Here is a 20,781-nt window from a genome sequence, read left to right on the forward strand (position 1 = left end):
CCTCTTGTTAGCCCTGCGAAACCAGGTAAGTATCCCTCTGCAGGCGTGTATACAACATTACCTGTGTTGATTGAATCCTTATGCCAGTGATGATTTAAAAATACTTTCCAATGACAACACCTTTTGTTTGCTCCTGAGCAAAAACTGTATGTTTGTTCAATTCTGCCCATATGCTCGTTGACTGTCTGTTTCTCTCACTGTGTGTGTCTTTCTGTTAGTCCGCGCTGGAGATAATTCGTGACTTTATTAATCCTAGCGCAGTAACACGTTTCTGTGTAAGTAAGAGAGGAGAATAACACGATGAACATTATGTTATCCATATTTGTCTAACTGATATTTAGAACCCAGCAAAGAGGCCGCGCCAGCGACACCGAACACACCCAAAGAAGACGACTTCAGCGTTCGTTGTGCTTGTGGTTGCAATGAGGTAAGTAATCTTAATTCAAATGCATCAATAAATAACTTTGAACCAACAAAATCTTTTCTGAAAATATCACTGGGAGCATATTTTGTTTGAAATTAATCAGTCTAAACAGTAACAACCATATTTGGCGCTATGAAATATCTTTCCAAAGATCATAGAGGGGGGTCTACGGTCTTTGCATAAACCCACAAAAACTCAGAACGTCTCAATAAAACCACATATAAGAAAGCATTGTCTGTGCCTTTGCTGCCAAGAGAGTTTTAATCTGCTATGAAGCATCCCAAAAGATTTGACATCTATAGCATGACAAAATCATTACATGACAATGGTAGAGAATGCACGAGAAACTCTATGAAAGATACAAACATGGAAATGAAATAAAAACACTAATTAGAGGAGATAATTGCAGTTCTGCACGCTATTTCTGGGATAAAAACACTGATGGAAAACATGCATGGAATACTTGAAAAGCTCTGCGAGCTCTACTGCAGCCTGCTTCCTGAAAAAGGAATGATAATTCCTCTCATTTGCATATACAGGACGATGGGTTGATGATAGTATGCGACGTCTGCAACTGCTGGCAGCACGCTGTCTGTTACCGCATCTTGGATGAAGAACATGCACCTGAGGAGCACACCTGTGACACCTGTGTCAGGGTAAAACAAACATGTGTACATGTGTCCCTTTTATTTTCACACGTGTTCCGGAATAACTCTGTCAGAATTTCAAAGCATTTAGTAGTTGTGGAATAGTTGCGCCCCGTTTTGGGTGACAAACAATACAGTGTTGAGCGAACGTGAAGCAAAGACCTGTAGTGGAATGCATGAATGGAGACTATTATAGTTAGCAACTAAACGTAGGTTCGAACTACGCAGTTCGTAACTAAAGATTTAGTCAGTCTGCAATGCATGAGAGCGAACTTGGTCGAGACTACTTAGTTACCAGCTAAAAGAGTAGGTCATAACTTTCAGGTGACGTCATAGGGAAATCCCCGTCATTGCGCAGGCGCGGTGAACTCTTCACCTTCGAAAGTGGTAAACAAACCAGCATGGGATTGGGAGCATGGTAACAGTGCGAACTTGAGTGGTTGATCGATGCAATATTATTTTGGCGAGCAAACAAGACAAACATAGGCAGAACGCAAATGTTTCTCTCAGTTCTTCCGCACATTACGAGAGCTAAAACTGCCCGACCGGGGAGATGTACGCAGCACATAGGCTGAGTCAGTGTCGTCGAAGATTTGAGTGATGGCTCAGTCGGTATGTACTGGGAAAAAGTCCGTGTCCCTCATACTGATTGTGCATTTTAAAGCAAAGCTGGAACTTTGTAACAGACAATGATGTATGGATGTTATTTAAGTTTGTGTTTCAATTTATGGGAGCGAAACTGACATTTCTGAACTGAAAAAAGTCGTGTTTTGTGGAGTTTAGAGTTGTCAGTAGAGACCGAGTAATCGTTGAAGAGAAATAATTGCATGGTTCACCGATGGAGAGTTAAACGACCATAAAACCGCACCACAGGTATGTCACGAAGCTGTCTAAGTTCTACACTATACAACAAAAGAAAATTGAATGAGGGAATCAAGACAATAGATCAACTCTCTCTCTTTCTTTCTCTCAGTCTCTATCTCTCTCTCTCTCTCACACACACACAGGCATACGCACACACTAACACACACACACACACACACACACACACACACACTCACTCACTCTCTCCCTCTCTCTCTAAACCGCTAAGAGGGAGGGACAAAGTTGAGAACAAGAGTGCCAGATAAAGGAAGGAATGTAATTTGGAGCGATCATTAAACAAATTAAGAAACAAGCCAGTTAGCAAGCAAATCCTTGAAAATGTGTGATGTCATACAAAAGGAGCCAACAATGTTTTGGCCTGGTGTTCTACTTACAAAATAAACTAGTAAAATAATTGTGAGATGTAAAGAGAAAAGATTAACTGGAAACACTACCGAATTACAAGACATCATCAGTGATTTGAATCATGCACTTATGATTTTCTTCCTTTTTTCCAGATCGGGTAGAATACTTTATGTCAGTGACATATTTAAATGATTGCAATTTTGTGCTGGTCTTTAAGGGGGGACAGGGTAGGCAAGCACTTTTTTTTTTTATTTTGGAAACAGCTTGCTGCTTGTTTGATTTTTGCAAGCAGAATAACCTAATTAAGGGAAACCATTTTAAATTTTGAGTGAAAAGCAATTTTTGGGGGTTTTATTCACCAAAATGTGAGAAAAACGTTATAAAATGTGCTTTTTTTAAAATGTTGCAGTTTGTGAACCAGTGCATGTTTTGATCCAATTTTTCTTCTTTGCAGCAATATGTGTGTGTTTAATAATTCTGTGTATCGAAAAGCATTTCTAAGCAATATATTATTTTAATTTAGCATTTTCAGTTACCGGTTCAGTTTTGATAAGAAAAATACATGAAATCCTAACTGTCAGACTCATAAAAACCCAACCAATGCACTGAACTCTTATTCCATACACAGAACTGATGCTGTACAACTCATAAACAACATATACAAAAACTGAACAAATCCATCAAGCCTTTCAAAAGTTGCAACATTTTAATTGTAGCGTTTTGTCTGAAAATTACATTCAGAGAAAACAGCATTTTAAAGATTTGAACCAGTACATAAAAAAACCAGTAGCACAGTGCACCCTGAATTCATATGATTTTATCAGAATGACCACTTTACTATGTAGGGAAAAGGATTTGACAATCAAATTATCAGGATTTTTTTTATATACATCATATGAAAACAGCCATCTTTGTTTGTACCGATATGAAAACATGAATCAGAACCAAACTGTCAGACTCATAAAAACCCAACCAATGCACTTAACTCTTATTCCATACACAAAACTGACGCTTTACAAATCATAAACAACATAAACAAAAATGAAACAAATCCATCAAGCCATTCAAAAGTTGCAACAGATGTTTGTCTGAAAATTACATTCAGAGAAAACAGCATTTGAAAGATTCCAACCAGTACCTCAAACTAGTAGCACAGTGCAGCCTGAATTGATATGTTTTTATAAGAATAACCACTTTACTATGATGGGGAAATGATTTGACGATCAAATTATCCAGACTTTTTTTTAAAAATCATTTGAAAACTCATCTATGTTAGTGCAGATATGAATCAAAACGAAACTGTCGGACTCATAAAAACACAAGGAATCCACTGTATTCTTATTCCATGCACAGAAATGGTGCTTCACAAATCATAAACAACATATACAAAATTGGAACAAATCCATCTTGCCATTCAAAAGTTACAACATTTTAATTACCACATTTTGTCTCAAATTACATGTAGAGAAAACAGCATGTAAAAGAGTCTCACTAGTACCCCGGTAAACTAGTACCACAGTAGAGCTTGAATTAATGGGGTGTTCTTTTTTTTTAACCAGAATAACACTTTAACTATGAAGGGGAAATGATTTGATAATCAAATTATCAGATTTTTTTGATTTAAAAAAAAATTATATGAAAACATTAAAAAAGTCAATTATCTGTGTTTGTGCTGATATGAAAATACGATCAGGAAGGACCGCTACATTGATCAGAACCAAACTGTCAGACTCATAAAAACCCAACGGATGCACTGATTTCTTATTCCATTGCATAGAAATGATGCTTCACAAATCATCAACAACATTACATAATTATATATACACAAATGGAACAAAGCTATCAAGCCATTCAAAAGTTGCAACATTTTAATTACAGTATTTCTGTGCTCAATCCTAACACTGCAGCAAATTTCTGTAAAGCTGAATGTCCCTTTCCATGTACCAACTTGGTCATACGCGGATTATTTAAAATGCAACTTTACCACCCGAAGCGTTGCAAACACCGGGAGAAGAGTAAACAACTGCAGACTTGAATGGACACTCATATGCACTCCAGATGCAGGGCCTGTGCAAATCCTTGGGCTGATGCATCACCTTCTTTCATAATCAGACTGCTATCAGACAAGCATTCAGTACAGGATATAAACCTTTCAGCAATAGATTGAGCTGATCAATGTTGACAAAAGCCCAACACATGTCAGCGGAGTGACGTTGCACAGTACCAGTATCCATATCTGCTTGTGATGGGTCAGAAGATGGCAAAGTATCTGTATCTTCTTATGGTTGGTCAGAAGATGGCAAAGCTGATGTTTCTGCTGTGGAAGAGGGTAGTTCCGGTTTAGCAAACTTTTCCATCAGGTCAATCTTTCTCCTCGCTGCCACCACAGGAGGACTGGCTCTCCCCTTGCTCCAACCTAATAAATACACAAACACTGATTTAATATTTGATACAACTGTCCATGGTTTTTGTTTGTAATAAGCTGCAAATTTTAAGACTCAATATAAACGTCAACAAGTGCTTGTACTTTATTTTGCAAATGACCATGTTACATGGGGTGTACCTCAACTTTTTGGCTAGGCTGGTAAATCAGAAATCCCAATCAGCCCCCAACCACTGAACCAGGCGGGTTTTCTTACAACCACCTCAGCGGCTCGTACCCACATATGTCGGTTGACGAACACACACACACACACACACACACAAAAGACATTCATTAATTGGCCCCTATCACAAAATGTACATGTCAAGTTTACTATGGGATTTGAGTAACCACACAATCACATACACACAGGAACTAATACTGAAACTAGCTGAATTATTTTCTTTCTTTCTTTCTTTCTTTTCATATTTTTCTTTTAAAATTAATTTATTTCATCACACTTGCTATGTATTTGCTTGTTTCTTGTCTGTTGTCTGTTTTGTGTGTGTGTGTGTGTGTGTTCTGTGTGTGTGTATACATTTTCAGATTTCCTAAACCTAGCACTGTTTGCAGGTGATCTTTATGCTTTTGATTCATGAGTTGCATCCCCAGTCCTTTAGTTTAACTCTTTTTTTTTCTTTGGTGAAGTAAATTGGATCTATTTTTTTTATTCCTTAGTTAATGGAAAAGATTTGACAACAATATTGCTGTCAATGATAGGTTGGTCAGCCATGCTGGTGTAAACCAATCCTTTAGAATTAGAGAACGCTCTCTAGTAGGGTACTTATTTTCCTACGGTCAATGACCAGAAACAGAAACTGTGTCAGTCGTACATCGCTCAGATGCTGCTTCTCAGTTTGACCCCAGACAAAGAATACTGATGACATGTTACACCATAGTAAGCTCTCAAGGACTGGCCAGCGAAGAACAATAAAATAGGGGTTGTGAAGACGATATCACAGAGATGATCGAGGGAGGGAGGGGGGGGGGGGGGGGGGGTGTGCGGCGGCGGCATGGTCAGTAAATTGGATCAAGAAACCCGCAAAATACTTCAGACACAAACTGTTTATCATTTACCTGCAAACCCTAACACATTCTTACAACAACAACAACATAACGATGTGCAATAAATCACGTTGTCAAACAAACAAGATCGAAAAGAGAAAGAAGCAAAACCCACCTCGTCGAGTCAAGAATCTTAGAATGTCGTCTGCTCAAATACGATCATGTTGGTTCATTTCGGAGTGTTGTTACTTCCTTCTACTGTTCGCTGCTGCTGGTTCATCTTTCTCTGATATTTCTTGCCACTATGCCGAACATTTCCAATGTTAGGGTTGTTCTCCGCAGCTCAAAACTTTGAAAAATGCTGCTGAATCGGTGAAAACGTCATGGATTTGTTGACACCGGGGGACTGATAAGTTGTCTACTGCGCTTGCGCCAAATGCCTTTGACCTACATATATTTGCATATATTAATTCCGGGGTTTCGGTTGGAACGGATTCTCTCTCTTTGTGCCTATGTCAACGGAAATTCCCCAACGGTGATGACGTCATCTTGAAGAACGGAAATTTCCACACAGTTTGAACAGCGAAGGGTCATGTCATGTGCGCACATTTACCAGCACGGAGTATCCAAAGTTGACCATTTTTTCGATTTTTTTGATAAAACACAGACAAAAACAACAAAACATCGGTTTGAAAATGGTTTTATTTACATGAATACATGTCTAAAATGACAAAAGCAGATTATTGAATGCATTCCAGGATGTTCAAAGGTGTGAAAAATGCAACAACCCCAAAAAGGTGTATGAGACCAAAAATAACTCATTTTGCCTACCCGGTCTGCCCTTAACATGAATAATTAGATACAATGAATACATTATTCAATGACTAGGAAGTGACAATATTTTAATGTGTATGACCTTGTTTGATGCATGCCGCAAACACTCTGAGAAGTTCTTCTAAGCAAGCAAAGAAACAGAGGTAATGAAGTTGGATACTGAGATGACTATATTTTGTAACTTAGACACTCTGTCTATAAGGAAGCTAGCTGTTGCTTGAACATCATTTGAAAATTAATCTGCGCCAGTTTAAATGTATTGCTTCGGTATGGTAGAGCTGATCATCAAAATGCATCTCATGTGTGAAATTTTAGCTTTGATGTTGCACTGACTTCAGAAGACTAACCTGTTTCGTGAGTAAAAACTGCAAACATTTCAAGCTGACAAGAACAGAACGATGTTAAAATATAAGATATGATAAGGGAAATGTGAAGGCTAAATTAAACAAAGAATGAAATTGTAACCCACTCTGTACAAGTGGCGCGTTTTGCTGCATTGATCATCTTTTATTCTTTCGTGTGTTCTTTTGGGTTTCCGACAACATTTGTTGTGTCATTGTGTATGAACGTTTTAATTTAAATGATAAACAATGATTGCATATTTTGTGTAAACGATTTCGCTCAACGTCTCAGATGTGGCATGCAGGCTTCACGTGGAATAAAACCATCCCTCCACTTTAACATATACCAGCTGTCAAAAACACGTGTGTTTACTTTGAAGTGTTGGAATGGTTGATCAATTAATTTGTTTAACTTCTACTGGCATCAATCCGCAAAATGTATTCATTCAAACATTCCAACTTTGCACATGACTGTAAATGCTTGGTATGTATCAAAGTGTATAGATGGCCTAACCTCATGTAAGAGTCCATGCAGATATAAAATAGTAAGCCAAGTTGTAAGCCAAACTTGGCGTTTGCAAGAAGAACGGTGCCTTGAAACTGACAGCAGCAACAACAATTTAATTATCCACAATCACAGTGTCACTCAGCTTTTCACCCCATCCAAACCACCAGCCATCCTCTCACTAAAAACCAAAACAAACTCCCCAAAACACACACACACACACACACACATTAAAACACAGAGAATCATGAGATTTGTTTTTTTGTTTATTCATCCTGTAGAATGTTTCTTTAACCACTGAGCCAACTATAATACTCGTCATAAAAAGTAGGCAGATCCGTTTGAGGGCAAATCTTTATGATGAGACCGTTTATTAAAAAAACCAAATACAGGTTGACCCAAAAACAATGCAACCCACAACAAGTTAATAACCTACATTTGTGGACATAAACTTCAGCCTATGCATGACCCTTCTACAAAGTGACAATTTTGAAGATCAAATAGGCTGACTTTTGTGCAATTTTAAATTAAGTTCCCAATTTTGGGGATCGACTCAACGGTACGGGTTTTAAAATTGAGCGGTAGCCAAACTTGCCCGATCTAAGCGCTCAAGATTGTAACATTCGGGGCAATTCGAATCACAAAAGTATACCTTAATCAACATTCAGACCTGGGAATCCCTGTTTTGGACTTGCAGTATTCTCAAACAAACTTGGTGTATTTTTTTTTAAATGAGCGTACTCCACATTTAAACATGCTTCACACGCGTCTGCAAAATCAAATTCGCAAAATCAATGTTCCCGCGTTAAAATTGACAAAAAATCAGAACTGCCAAAACAAAACATCTTCTGCACGTCAATAGAAAAAACAATCAAATCTGCATCCAAATCAGTCAGTTTTGTTCACATATCTGGTCTAACACTGACATTAAGGCATGTTGATTTGTGTAGGTGTCATTCCTCTGAGAAGCTGTAAAAGGCAGTTTTAGTGGGTAATGAGACAAAAACCGGTACGTTTTCGTAACTCCTCAACGCATTGCCTTCAACGTTGCGGTGATTTGTGCTAACAGTAGTAACACATGTGGGAAAGTTCATACGGATTTTAAAGTCATTTGAGACATTAGTCTGCTGTTAATTGACATGCCAGAAAGAGTTCTTAAATTGATGGTAGGTCTTCGCTGACTCATTGAAAAACAATTAATTTGTTGTTATCTTCAAGAACAATAACAGATGCGCCACACAATTAAATTTCATGTACATATTTTATCAGACATTGGCGGTATGAGGATTTCAACGCGAACATTAATATTTTGCCTCATTCAGAGCGCTGAGCGCAAATGTAGGCCTACGCCTAGAAAAGCTCACGGCTGACACGCTTAACTGATCATGGCTCTTGAAAGAGCATTTTCCAAGAATGTGTGTGTGCGTACAAGTGCGCTGTGAACAGTCATAGTTGAAAATGTATGAAATTAAAGGTAAATTGAAGCTTTCATTTTTCTTAATGCATGCTAATTCTTTTTACAAATTCAGTTCATTGGACAGGGTACATTTTTATTTTTAAAATTCGTTCTGGCATGTCGCGCAACAGCAGAACTAATATCTCACATGACTTGAGATTCCGTGTGTACTTAACGACATGTGTTAGCCCAAATCACTGACAAGTTTTAAGACAATGCGTTGAGGAGTTCTGAAATGTACCAGGTCTCATTACCCGCTAAAACGACTTCAAAAACTGAGAGGATTGACAACTACACGCTCAGCATGCCATAGCGTTTATGTTAGACAAGATATATGTGAACAAAACGGACTGTTTTGGATAAAGATTTGATTGTTCTGTCTAATGACATGCAAAACATGTTTCGGTTTAGTTGTTCTGATTTGTGTTGTTGATTTTAACACGGGAAGCTTGATTTTGTGAATTTGATTTGTGGGGGGGGGGGGGGTGTCTGTGTTGCAGGTTTCACTGCATAGACACTACGTCATGAAAACCCAATTTTGTTTCTGAATAAAGTAGGGAAATTAATGGCCTTTTCAGTCATATACTTGGTTTTTCAATCAACAGCCTCATCAGTAAGATCTGCCCTCAAACGCATCTGCCTACTTTTTATGACGGGTAGTGTAGAAACCTCTGCAAGCATTCTCAGCCGAATCAGATGGAAAAGCACAGAATTGTGATGGTACTCTGAATTTGATCATCGTCCCCAGCGAACCCAGGAACCAAGGTGCAAACAGCCTTCCCTTAATGTAGCGGTCCTTCCTGAAAATAAAGAAAACATATAACTGAGCACCTTCAGTATTCACGGGGATGGGTTTTGGTTAGCGAGGGAAGGGTGTGTGTTGGGGGGAGAAGGTGTGTACGTGTTGAGCAGTGTGTGTGTGTGTGTGTGGGGGGGGGGGGGTGAGGAAGCACTTGCTCTTCACATGACCATTGGGATCGGGGATGGTGTGTGTGATATTGTAATCTAAACTATTAAAAACATCTGTGCGTGTATGAACTTTGTGCTCGGCAGAAATGTTTCTCGATTTTAGTAAAAAAACAAGTGTGCCCTCAACCCACACACTTTCGCTCTTCAGCATCAACACTATACAGTTTGAGTTTCATTGGGAAATGTGTCTCGATTTCAGTCCAAAACAGAACTTTCAGGATCCAAAGCACTCGCCTGTCAGCCTTTTTATTAAAATACATTCAACCCACCACATTTTCCAGTGATGAAGATTCTGGGGATGTGTGTTGATCCCATTGATTTTGGCCATTTCAGATCTGGCCAGTTGTACATGGGATAGGAACATAACTTCACCCAGACACATAAAATATTGACACCCTGACAGTCAGTGACTGTTGCATGTGCATAGTTGAATTTTGTTTATGAACGAATTTCTCAAAAGTCACTCGCAGAAGTAAAGAAGTAACATTTTTGTTAATCTGAGAGTGGTTTCCACAACAAAATCTAACTCTGAGCAGGAAGAAGCCAGGGTGTTGAATGTAGAAGTATCCGAGTGAACAGATTCATTCTTATTCCATGTAAAAGCCTGGCAAGATCTAGGATGGTGAGCCAAGGGAAGAATAACTGTATGTGCCTTTAAAATAATTCCAGTAAATTAGTAATGATTTCATTTTATCTTGCAATTTTGTTTTACTTTCCTGTACTGCATTAGTTCATTCACACTGTGTAATTTACTTTAAGAATAGTGGCAAAGGATTTGAGAAGAGAAAGAGAACTAAAACCAAGCTTTATGTACCATTTTGTATAAATAGTACAAATTGTACTATGCAAGGATACATACAGATGTAAGAATTTATTTTATACAAAGCCGTAATGTTTTTGTGTCAATAAACTTGCATCTCCTGCCACTACTCTCAGATTCAGATGTAACAAGTGTTGACATAGCTGAATGTATCTATCTAGATTGTAAGTGCATCTAATGTGAAACGCAGATCTCTTTACAACACAACGTACAAAAGTCTGCCAAAAACATCTACACAGCTTCAAACTACTATCACCAGTGCCAATTTACATATCATAAATCAATTTTACAATAACAATTTAATAGGCACAAGCAGGTACTTGGTAGTGGTACAGAAATGTGTGACTTACTCTTCATGGTAGTCTGTAAAGCAGCATGTCCACTCAGTCTGAATCCTCTCCAGAATCCATATATATATATATATCTGAATGCAAGAGCTGTATGAACACTTCATCACACATCATCTCTGGTTTCTTAGGAGGCCTGAAAAAACACACCATAAAATAATTAATTAACAATAAATAATAACTGTATTATAATTAAACCACTCGCTCATTGATTCTTTTATCCCCTCTTTCACAATCATAGTTCATACAGCAGCATTTACCTCTGACTCTGTTCATGCAGAGTAAATATCAAGTATTTAAACAGAAAAATAAGTCATTGTTGAATAACCCTTCTAAAAATACACAATAGACACACTTTCAGTGGCAGTGATTCAAGTGAAGTCAGTTTCTTTCTTCATTTGTATACACACAAAAATTGTTTTGGGCCAGTTAATGTTACTCTTGGCTTTACACACTTACTATATCAAATTATACATGCATTCAGCTTAGAAAACATACTTCTAATGTTGGGAGTGCAGTGTGAGCCAGGACATTTACAGCAAATAAGGATACACAACAGTTCATTCAGAGATAGATTTGCCATTCACTGCATTATATTGTTAGTTGAATGAGATAGATCTACAGCGATGCTTCAATGCATTAGATTAGCTTTGTTTTACTGTCTACTGTTCATTGCTCCACCGTGGGAAATTCAGTCAACAGTGCACAGTTCCAAAGAAACCGATGCTGCTGTGCATAATCATTGATGCATTGACGATCGTTCATTGTCAATGTCACTGTCAGAAAAACAACAACTGTATCTTTCATCGTCACCACTACACAATGGCTCGTAGGCCTATTTTCCTATGACACTGAACACGGTTTCGGAGACACTCAGACAGTACTGCCTGGCCCATAGATCTAGATCTACCCTTGCTCTCACCAAGGGATATCTATGCTCTCACTTTCTAACAAATGTATTATTGCAATATAATCTGACACACACTCACACACCGAGGCGCACAAACGAACACACACACCGTGGGGCACACAAACTACACGCACACAACGGATCAGTGAATCTTGCTCTTACCTGTTGGATGATCCAAATCGATTAAAATCGGCGACAGGAAGATGACATGTACAAGCCAAATTTGTACAGTCGCTGATGTAAAAAGTGGAAATTTAGTCAATGTTCATAGCAAATCTCCCGACTCAAGGTAGATCGTGTCCCAAATCAGCTGTGCCGGTCACTTCACGACTTGTATTTGAACCCCCTCCAAAGCGCAATCAATGTTTCAACTTCTTTGTCGACATCATTCTTTGGTTCATGCGTCGGACTGCCGAATATTTGATTTTTTTGTACAGCAAAATCAAAGGCTGTCATGGCGGCCGCCATTTGTATTTTTGCAATAGTTCGAAACTAAGGAATTTGGTCCTCCTCGGAGGAGGACCAAATTTAGGCAAGTTAGTCACCAACTTAGGTCGGAACATTTGAAAATATCGTGCCATGCATTGCGCACTAGAGCGATAGTTTCGAACTTTGGATTTAGTTCCCAACTAGCTTGATAGTCTCCATTCATGCATTCCACTACAGTACGCGTACGTGTAGGTATTACGTCACCCGTAACTCACTTTTTTCTCCCATGTTCCAAATCATACGTTATTTTGCTTCCACCAAGACGTGTAGATCTTGGCAAACGCGTGACGTAAAGGCCAGATTTGATGACGTTGCCCGTACACGTGTTGAAAAGTTCCACATCTAGATCTGTCCAATATGCTGACCTCCCGACTTGACACAAATCTAGTTAACGCTTGTCAAATTTTGGGTCACAGCAAGGTCGTGTTTGGGCCATGAAATGGAAAATTAACAATTTTGTGAGGGTTTTGAAACTGTACACACTTCTAAGGTTTGATGACCTTCCGACGTGACCCAAGTCTGGTTGACCCTCGTCAAAATGTCAAAATCACAGTGGTGTCGACTCGGGTCATAAAATAGACAATTATCAATTTTTGAGTCACTTGAGAAAAAGTGACTCTATGTAATCGGTCAGTGTTAGTCTGTCCGGCCGGCCGTCCGGCCGGCCGTCCGTAGACACCACCTTAACGTTGGACTTTTCTCGGAAACTATCAAAGCGATCGGGCTCATATTTTGTTTAGTCGTGACCTCCAATGACCTCTACACTTTAACGATGGTTTCGTTGACCTTTGACCTTTTTCAAGGTCACAGGTCAGCGTCAAAGGAAAAATTAGACATTTTATATCTTTGACAAAGTTCATCGGATGTGATTGAAACTTTGTAGGATTATTCTTTACATCAAAGTATTTACATCTGTAGCCTTTTACGAACGTTATCAGAAAAACAAGGGAGATAACTAGCCTTTTCTGTTCGGCAACACACAACTTAACGTTGGGCTTTTCTCGGAAACTATAAAAGTGACCGGGCTCAAATTTTATGTGAACGTGACTCATTGTGTTGTGAATAGCAATTTCTTCCTGTCCATCTGATGCCTCATATAATATTCAGAACTGCGAAAGTGACTCGATCGAGCGTTTGCTCTTCTTGTTTTCAACGTTTTTAAAACTAGACTTGAAACTTAACACACTTTTAGGGTTTGATGACCGTCAGACATAACGAGAATCTTCTAGGATTTGATGATATCCAGGCATGAAACAGTTTTAGCCGATCCTAGTTAATTTTAAGGTCACACACGGGTCAAACAAATAACAATGATCATTCTAGTTAACGTTTTTGAAGCTTAGATCTTTGAAACTTCCAATGCTTTGAGGGTTTGGTGACTTATGGACGTGACTCCAGTCTGGTTGATCCAAGTCATATGATCTCCAGTTCACAGTAGGAGCGAGTTCGGGCCAAAAAGTATAACATTGTTATTTTCTTGAATGTCTATCGGTGGAGCTAGAGCAACATTAATTTGTGTCTGATTCATATAACTTATGGCTAAGGTGAGTCGTATGAGCGTTTTTCTATTCTTGTTCCTATTAGGGAAAAAAGAATAGGTCATTTTAGCATCTTGTTCTGTCACTACTTCTGATATTCGATTTATTAATTGATGATTGATTGATTGATTGATTGATTAGTTGGCTGATTGATGTATGGATGGATGGATTGATTGATGAATGGATAGATGGATGGATTGATTTGCAGGAGGATAAGACCAAGAGGGCCACTGATCCCTATCTCAAAGAGCTGAACACCTTTCAAGTCCAGGTACGCCTTTGACAATGAGGGTCGTGAGACAAGCAGATTTGGTGAAATTTTACGCTAGAAGTTGAGACAGAAAATGGACGAGTGTAGCGGTAAAACAGCAGCTTTCGTCCTAACTTTCAGACATAGGATTTTTCCATAAACTCATAATTTTTGTCCCAAAATTTCAAAGTCTCAGGTAGGTTATATTCTCGAGATATTTGTGCAAATCCGTTGATGCATGTTCCGGTATTGGTTAGGTATATATGCATGCAATGTCTGTCAGTTCTGGTTTATACCCACCTTTTCAAATTGGTGATGATTTTGACAAAAGCACAACAATCATTTAGCTTCAGGGGTATTTATTGGGGTATCTATTGGGGTATTTGACTGAATGTGTGCCTTTGGCGGGCGGGTACCAGGGCTGAGGTGTACGAAGCACAACTGGGTCCCACGCAACTGGGTGGTACGCGGTCGCAGCGTCGGATTGGTTGAAATTAAGATTTGTTATGATTTCAACCAATCGGATCACGTAGCTGGTTCCCACCCAGTTTCGTTTCGTGCACCTCAGTCTAGGTCTCCCGTCTTTTCGTAAAAATGAAGATTTCAGAATACATGTTTGAACTTTCATGCCAACAGGCAACATGCTTGTGGCGACGAAGCCTGCAGGCCTGCACAGAGTTCAACCGGCTTCAGCCCAACCAGCTGGCCCAACGCCTAGGGGTGGACAACAGCGTCGCTCAGGGTCTCATCAAGCGGCTGGAGAAAGAAGGCTTCGTTCTCGCTCCCAACAGGGACAAGAGGTAGAATTATAACGAACAACACATGCCGGGAAAGAATGATAGCTCGTTCTGTTTCTTTACAGTTTCTTTGGAGAAAGAGGCGAATGTTAATAACTCTCGTTTTTGAGCAATGTCATTGAACGTCTTACTCCCGACGGGCGCAGTGGCGTAGTGGATAATTATGACATCGGATTTCTTATTGGAAGGGAGTCCAAATCCCGGCCGCGGCCGCCTTGTGGGTTACGGGTGGATATGTTCCGATCTCCAGGTCAACTTATGTGCAGACCTGCTAGTTCCTTATCCACCTTCGTGTGTACACGAAAGCACAAGCCCAAGCGCGCACGGAAAAGATCCTGTAATCCATGTCAGAGTTCGGTGGTTTATAGAAACACGAAAATACCCAGCATACTTCCCCCGAAATCGGCGTATGCTGCCTGAATGGCGGGGTAAAAACGGTCATACACGTAATAATCGACTCGTGCAAAACATGAGTTTTAGCCCATGAACGAAGAAGAAGACGAGAAGAAGAACGTCTTACAGTCTAGGGAATCTGTTATTTTTTAATGTCTGATGTTTTCCCATGCCGTTCAACTTCTTTTGCAAAAGAAAGAGGTAATTGAAATCAAATAATTATCATTGCTCAGCAACATCGCTGAACGTCTTACACAAGGATAAAATGGGTATCGTCTACTACCTTATTTGAGGGGGTGGATGGTATATTCTATACGTGCAGTGACTCCATCCCCAACTTAACAAATAACTCCCAGCACCTCCGTACGTGTTGTTTCTCTCCTCCCTCTTCCACAGAACCCTTCATGTCGCAGCTGCTTTAGATCAGGTGAGTTAAGATGATTCCCGGAGCATTGCTTTGTTTTCTGTAGACTTGGCAAGGTCGTGGACAAGGAAAAGGTGCAGAAGGTGGGCATACCGGCTTACTTCAAACAGCCGCAGAAGACCCTGAAGGGAGAGAAAGACGCACGATTGAATCAGGTAAAAACGATCAATACAGAACTACTGAAGGTGCTCGTACACAAGGTGCTCGGTTTCAGTTCAACGTCCTTTCAACCAAGATAGATATGCGGGACTCGTATACAAGGAATACAGGTTTAATTTGTAGATAGGCGAAAAGTAGGATTTTTCAGAGATATCCATGACCACAGAGAAACATGACAAAGATAACAACGAGAGTGTTGGCTGATAAAGAATAGAGATGAGTGTAGTGGGTATATACAGTGCAATAGAAGACAGACAAGTAACTGATAATGAAATTAGTCAAGAGATCAGTTAAAGGGGTACAGAATATGAAATAAACGCTTACATTCATAAGTGCGGACTAACCTTCATTAAACCACGAAACACAAAGGAGACTCATACCCGTTGGACATTTGTTTGTTATCAGTATTTGCTGTGCAGGATGAAAAAATGGACGTCAGTAAAACGGATAACAAGTCCGCAGCGGAAGAAAAGGAGAAGAGGGACAACCGGGCATCCAACAAAGACGCAAGCAATGAAGCGTCTGATGTGAATGTATTTTTATTTATTTATTTATTTACGAGGATTTATATCGCGCACGTATCTCACCACACAAGGCGACTCAAGGCGCATGTTACCTATTAATGCCGTGTGAGATGGAATTTTTTTACACAATATATCACGCATTCACATCGGCCAGTAAGATCAACAGCCTATAGGCGCTGCATCCACCTTTCACGGCCTATTATTCCAGGTCACACGGGTATTTTGGTGGACATTTTTATCTACGCCTATACAATTTTGCCAGGAAAGACCCTTTTGTCAATCGTGGGATCTTTAACGTGCATACCCCAATGTAGTGTACACGAATAGCTGAATGCAAAGGTACAGCTTGTTGTGTTTAATTTCGTTGACTGCCAGAACTAGAACTACATGAAAAAGGAAGATGGCGTGTGGAGTGTCTAAATGTTCATCGATTGATTTCTACGGGTCTCAAAGCAAAGGCAGCAATAGACCACCAGTGATGTACTATGTACTCTTGTACTAATGTCCTTTTGTCCCGTGTGCAGCTTTCAGCGGTGACAGAAAAAGCAGCAAATATCAGTTTGCAGAGCCATCAGCTAAGATCTTCCGTGAAAAGGGTATGTAGTAGAATACGACTATTACTGCTGTAAGATCCACATCATAATTACTTGCGTGTTCGAGCCTACTTTGTTGTGGACCTCAGTGTTCGACTAATGTATTAGATATACAAAAAATCAATAAAATACTGTATCTAGTTTGTTTTCCAAGTGTGTGCGTGCGTGTGTGTGTGTGTGTGTGTGTGTGTGTGTGTGTGTGTGTGTGTGTGTGTGTGTGTGTGTGAGAGAGAGAGAGAGCATGCGTGCGAGAGAGAGAGAGCATGCGTGTGTGGGTGCGTTCATGCGCCGGTTTGGGTGTGCTTGAATGACAGCGCGTATGTCTACGTATGTTTGTCTGTGATTCCAAATAAACGATGTTTTACTCTATAGAAACAAGGACTGTCGATCCTGAAGGATAAGCCTGAAAAGGAACAAAACACCCAAAGCAGTGATAAAGGCTCTGACGAGACGAGAGGTCAAAAGCGAGCTTTCTCTCGAGTTGATCAGGTAAAGCATCTTAGGAGAAAAGTGTATGCCTGCGTGGGTGTGGTTTTATCTCTGCATTTCTGTCTTTTTGTGTCTATTCCCACATCATAACACTTCAAATAATCATTGAAAATTGTACGGGAGTGGTTATTGGTAAAAGGACATTGCCATGTCGCACATGTGTTCGCGAAGACTGAAAATACTATTGAACTTTGTAATCTACAATACCACTGCCATAGTTCATATTCTTGTATTAAAACTAAAGTGTATTTGATTTTTAACGTACAGAAAGACGGTGATGGCCGTGGAATTGAGGTAATGGGCTTTGGGTGTGGGTGTACTTTTTTGCCAATGAATAAATCTGCTGATACAGGTTCATATTTGGATTTATTCCAGCGTCCGTTCTGCAGCCACTGATCTGCTATCCCTTACAGCAGTTATGCTGTAGAGATTTCGGTGTCGGAAATGTGTCACATTTCTTTCGTAGGTTGAGCTACTTGAAGAAGGGGCTCAACCATGACAATGTCCCTGTGGCAATGTATAGGCATAGCGATGACAGTCCTTTCCTGTAGCACAGATCCTCCAACGTAACAAGTGTTTTCTCTCTCTTCTTGTGTCTATTCCTTGCACTATTTAGTGTTTGGCCGAGTAGAGGTAAGCAGGTTCTCGCAAGCACCGGTTATTATCATTCACACGTCTCTCCATTTCAGACGGAGTTCAGCGTGTGTGGCAGCCAGGAAACCCACGATACAAGATCCTCTCGTCGCAGGAAGTGTAGCGATGTTCACAAGTCCATCAGGGTCTGAAGATTGTGTAGTACATACGAGCAAACTGACTGAAATGTAAATTTTGAAGCCATCGATTTGTTTGTTGAGTACATATGTTTTACGGACTCAATCAGTCCTAATTGAAGCACTTTTTTCTGCAGAGTGCGTTTTAGTGAAGGTGTTGACTGCGTACAAAAGGAATACGATAAAGTGTGACTACTTGTTAATCTGTTTGTTTGCTGTCGTGAGAGAAAGACATGTTTATCGTTTATGTCATAAATCTCCCTACATATCATGATTTCGTTTTGTTTGTTTGTTGTTGTTTGTTGTTGTTTTTAACACAAACGGTGTATGATCCTTGCTCTTATTGTTCTACGGTTAATTGTTTGAAGTCACAGTTCTGATGGTGTTTTATTACTTATTCTTGACAAGCATAGTATCTGTTTAATATTTCTTTGAGTTTTCATTCCACTTTTTAGCCGTTAAAAACTGTTTTTCATCCTTTCTCTGTTTTCCTTCGGAAGTATTATTTCACACACGGCGAATTAAAGCATTCACGTAACTCTATTCAGGTGATTGTTAGCTTATCTTTCTTTTCATATTGTCTTGTTCAAACTGTTATTACAACTTTCCTTTTTTTTTTTTATTTCGCCTACAAAATAAAATAGGCTAGATATTCATGGAGCTGGATGAGTTCTGAATCTCGTGATTAGTTCGGGTAATACACGTTAACAGGACTAGCAAGTAAACTGATTCAGATGACTGTTGTTTCAACATCAGGACTTGTGTCAGTGGCAGACTCTGTGCATGTGTGTGTGTGTGTGTGTGTGTGTGTGTGTGTGTGTGTGTGTGTATGTGTGTGTGTTAGCCGTTGAAGAGAGCCGAGCAAAATCAATGCGAGACTGACACAAACGGTTTCAAAACAGATGTCACAAAAAGCTATTTCATATGCTGATCATGAAGTGTAAACCATTTATTTTCACACAACAGAATTCAATTCCGAATTTTACACCCGTTTCATCTTAAAACGGGAAGATTGGTGTACCCTCGTTAAAATTCAAGGTCACATGTTTGAGATATAATTAAAACAAGTCGCGTAAGGCGAAATTACTACATTTAGTCAAGCTGTGGAACTCACAGAATGAAACTGAACGTAGTCCGCCGCTAGTGCAAAAGGCAGTGAAAGTGACGAGCCTGTTTGGCGCGGCAGCAGTTGCGCTGTGCTTCATAGCACGCTTTACTGTACCTCTCTTCGTTTTAACTTTCTGAGCGTGTTTTTAATCCAAACATATCATATCTATATGTTTTTGGAATCAAGGAATAAGATGAAATAGTTTTTAAATCGATTTCGGAAATTTAATTTTGATCATAATTTTTATATTTTTAATTTTCAGAGATTGTTTTTAATCCAAATATAACATATGCATATGTTTTTGGAATCAGAAAATGACGAAAAATAAGATGAAATTGTTTTTGGATCGTTTAATAAAAAAATAATTTTAATTACAAGTTTCCGATTTTTAATGACCAAACTCACTCATTAGTTTTTAAGCCACCAAGCTGAAATGCAATACCAAACCCAGGCCTTCGTCGAAGATTGCTTTGCCAAAATTTCAATCAATTTAATTGAAAAATGAGGGTGTGACAGTGCCGCCTCAACCTTTACAAAAAGCCGGATATGACGTCATCAAAGGTATTTATCGAAAAAAAGAAAAAAACGTCCGGGGATATCATACCCAGGAACTCTCATGTCAAATTTCATAAATATCGGCCCAGTAGTTTAGTCTGAATCGCTCTACACACACACACTGACATACACCACGACCCTCGTCTCGATTCCCCCCTCTATGTTAAAACATTTAGTCAAAACTTGACTAAATGTAAAACAAGTCGCGTAAGGCGAAAATACAACATTTAGTCAAGTAGCTGTCGAACTCACAGAATGAAACTGAACGCAATGCAACGCAGCAAGACCGTATACTCGTAGCATCGTCAGTCCACCGCTCATTTAGTCCATTTCTTAAAAAATAACACATTATTTCGATACATAATGTTTTTATTATTCCAGACTGTTACCAACAGTGGGTTCTCTATTTCTGTGTGGGTGTTATTCTCTGTCCAGACTTTTAGGGCCACCTCCCAAAAAGGGGCCAAATTAACATGTTCTTTTTTAAATTGCTTCCATTTTACTTTGGCATGAAAACAAGTCAGGTCTCTACCCAGTTGAGAAAACTGCGCTAAAGCTGAAATGCAATACCGAAGTCCGGGCTTCGTCGGAGATTACTTGACCAAAATTTCAACCAATTTGGTTGAAAAATGAGAGCGTGACAGTGCCGCCTCAACTTTCACGAAAAGCCGGATATGACGTCATCAATGACATTTATCAAAAAAATGAAAAAAACGTCTGAGGATATCATACCCAGGAACTCTCATGTCAAATTTCATAAAGATCGGTCCAGTAGTTTAGTC

The 20,781-nt window shown here is 39.4% G+C and overlaps 1 protein-coding gene across 4 annotated transcripts in view; it reads left to right on the forward strand.

The window, feature by feature from the left end:
* LOC138971459 (HORMA domain-containing protein 1-like) overlaps positions 1–18,879 on the forward strand; it is a 25,737-nt gene extending 6,858 nt beyond the window's left edge. For 2 of the 4 annotated variants that reach the window (XM_070344189.1, XM_070344188.1), the window contains exons 11-20: positions 1–25; positions 342–427; positions 964–1,080; positions 14,146–14,208; positions 14,824–14,987; positions 15,848–15,956; positions 16,380–16,493; positions 17,009–17,080; positions 17,450–17,566; positions 18,256–18,879. The exon at positions 1–25 is cut by the window's left edge and continues 78 nt beyond it. In XM_070344189.1, coding sequence (XP_070200290.1) covers positions 1–25; positions 342–427; positions 964–1,080; positions 14,146–14,208; positions 14,824–14,987; positions 15,848–15,956; positions 16,380–16,493; positions 17,009–17,080; positions 17,450–17,566; positions 18,256–18,351 — 963 coding nt within the window. In that variant the 3' untranslated portion in view covers positions 18,352–18,879. The remainder of the gene's footprint in view (positions 26–341; positions 428–963; positions 1,081–14,145; positions 14,209–14,823; positions 14,988–15,847; positions 15,957–16,379; positions 16,494–17,008; positions 17,081–17,449; positions 17,567–18,255) is intronic. The other 2 variants (XM_070344190.1, XM_070344191.1) reach the window with 2 other exon arrangements.
* Positions 18,880–20,781: the final 1,902 nt, after the last annotated feature.

This window comes from Littorina saxatilis, linkage group LG7 (assembly GCF_037325665.1).
Source record: "Littorina saxatilis isolate snail1 linkage group LG7, US_GU_Lsax_2.0, whole genome shotgun sequence".
Classification (NCBI taxonomy): Eukaryota; Metazoa; Mollusca; class Gastropoda; order Littorinimorpha; family Littorinidae; genus Littorina; species Littorina saxatilis.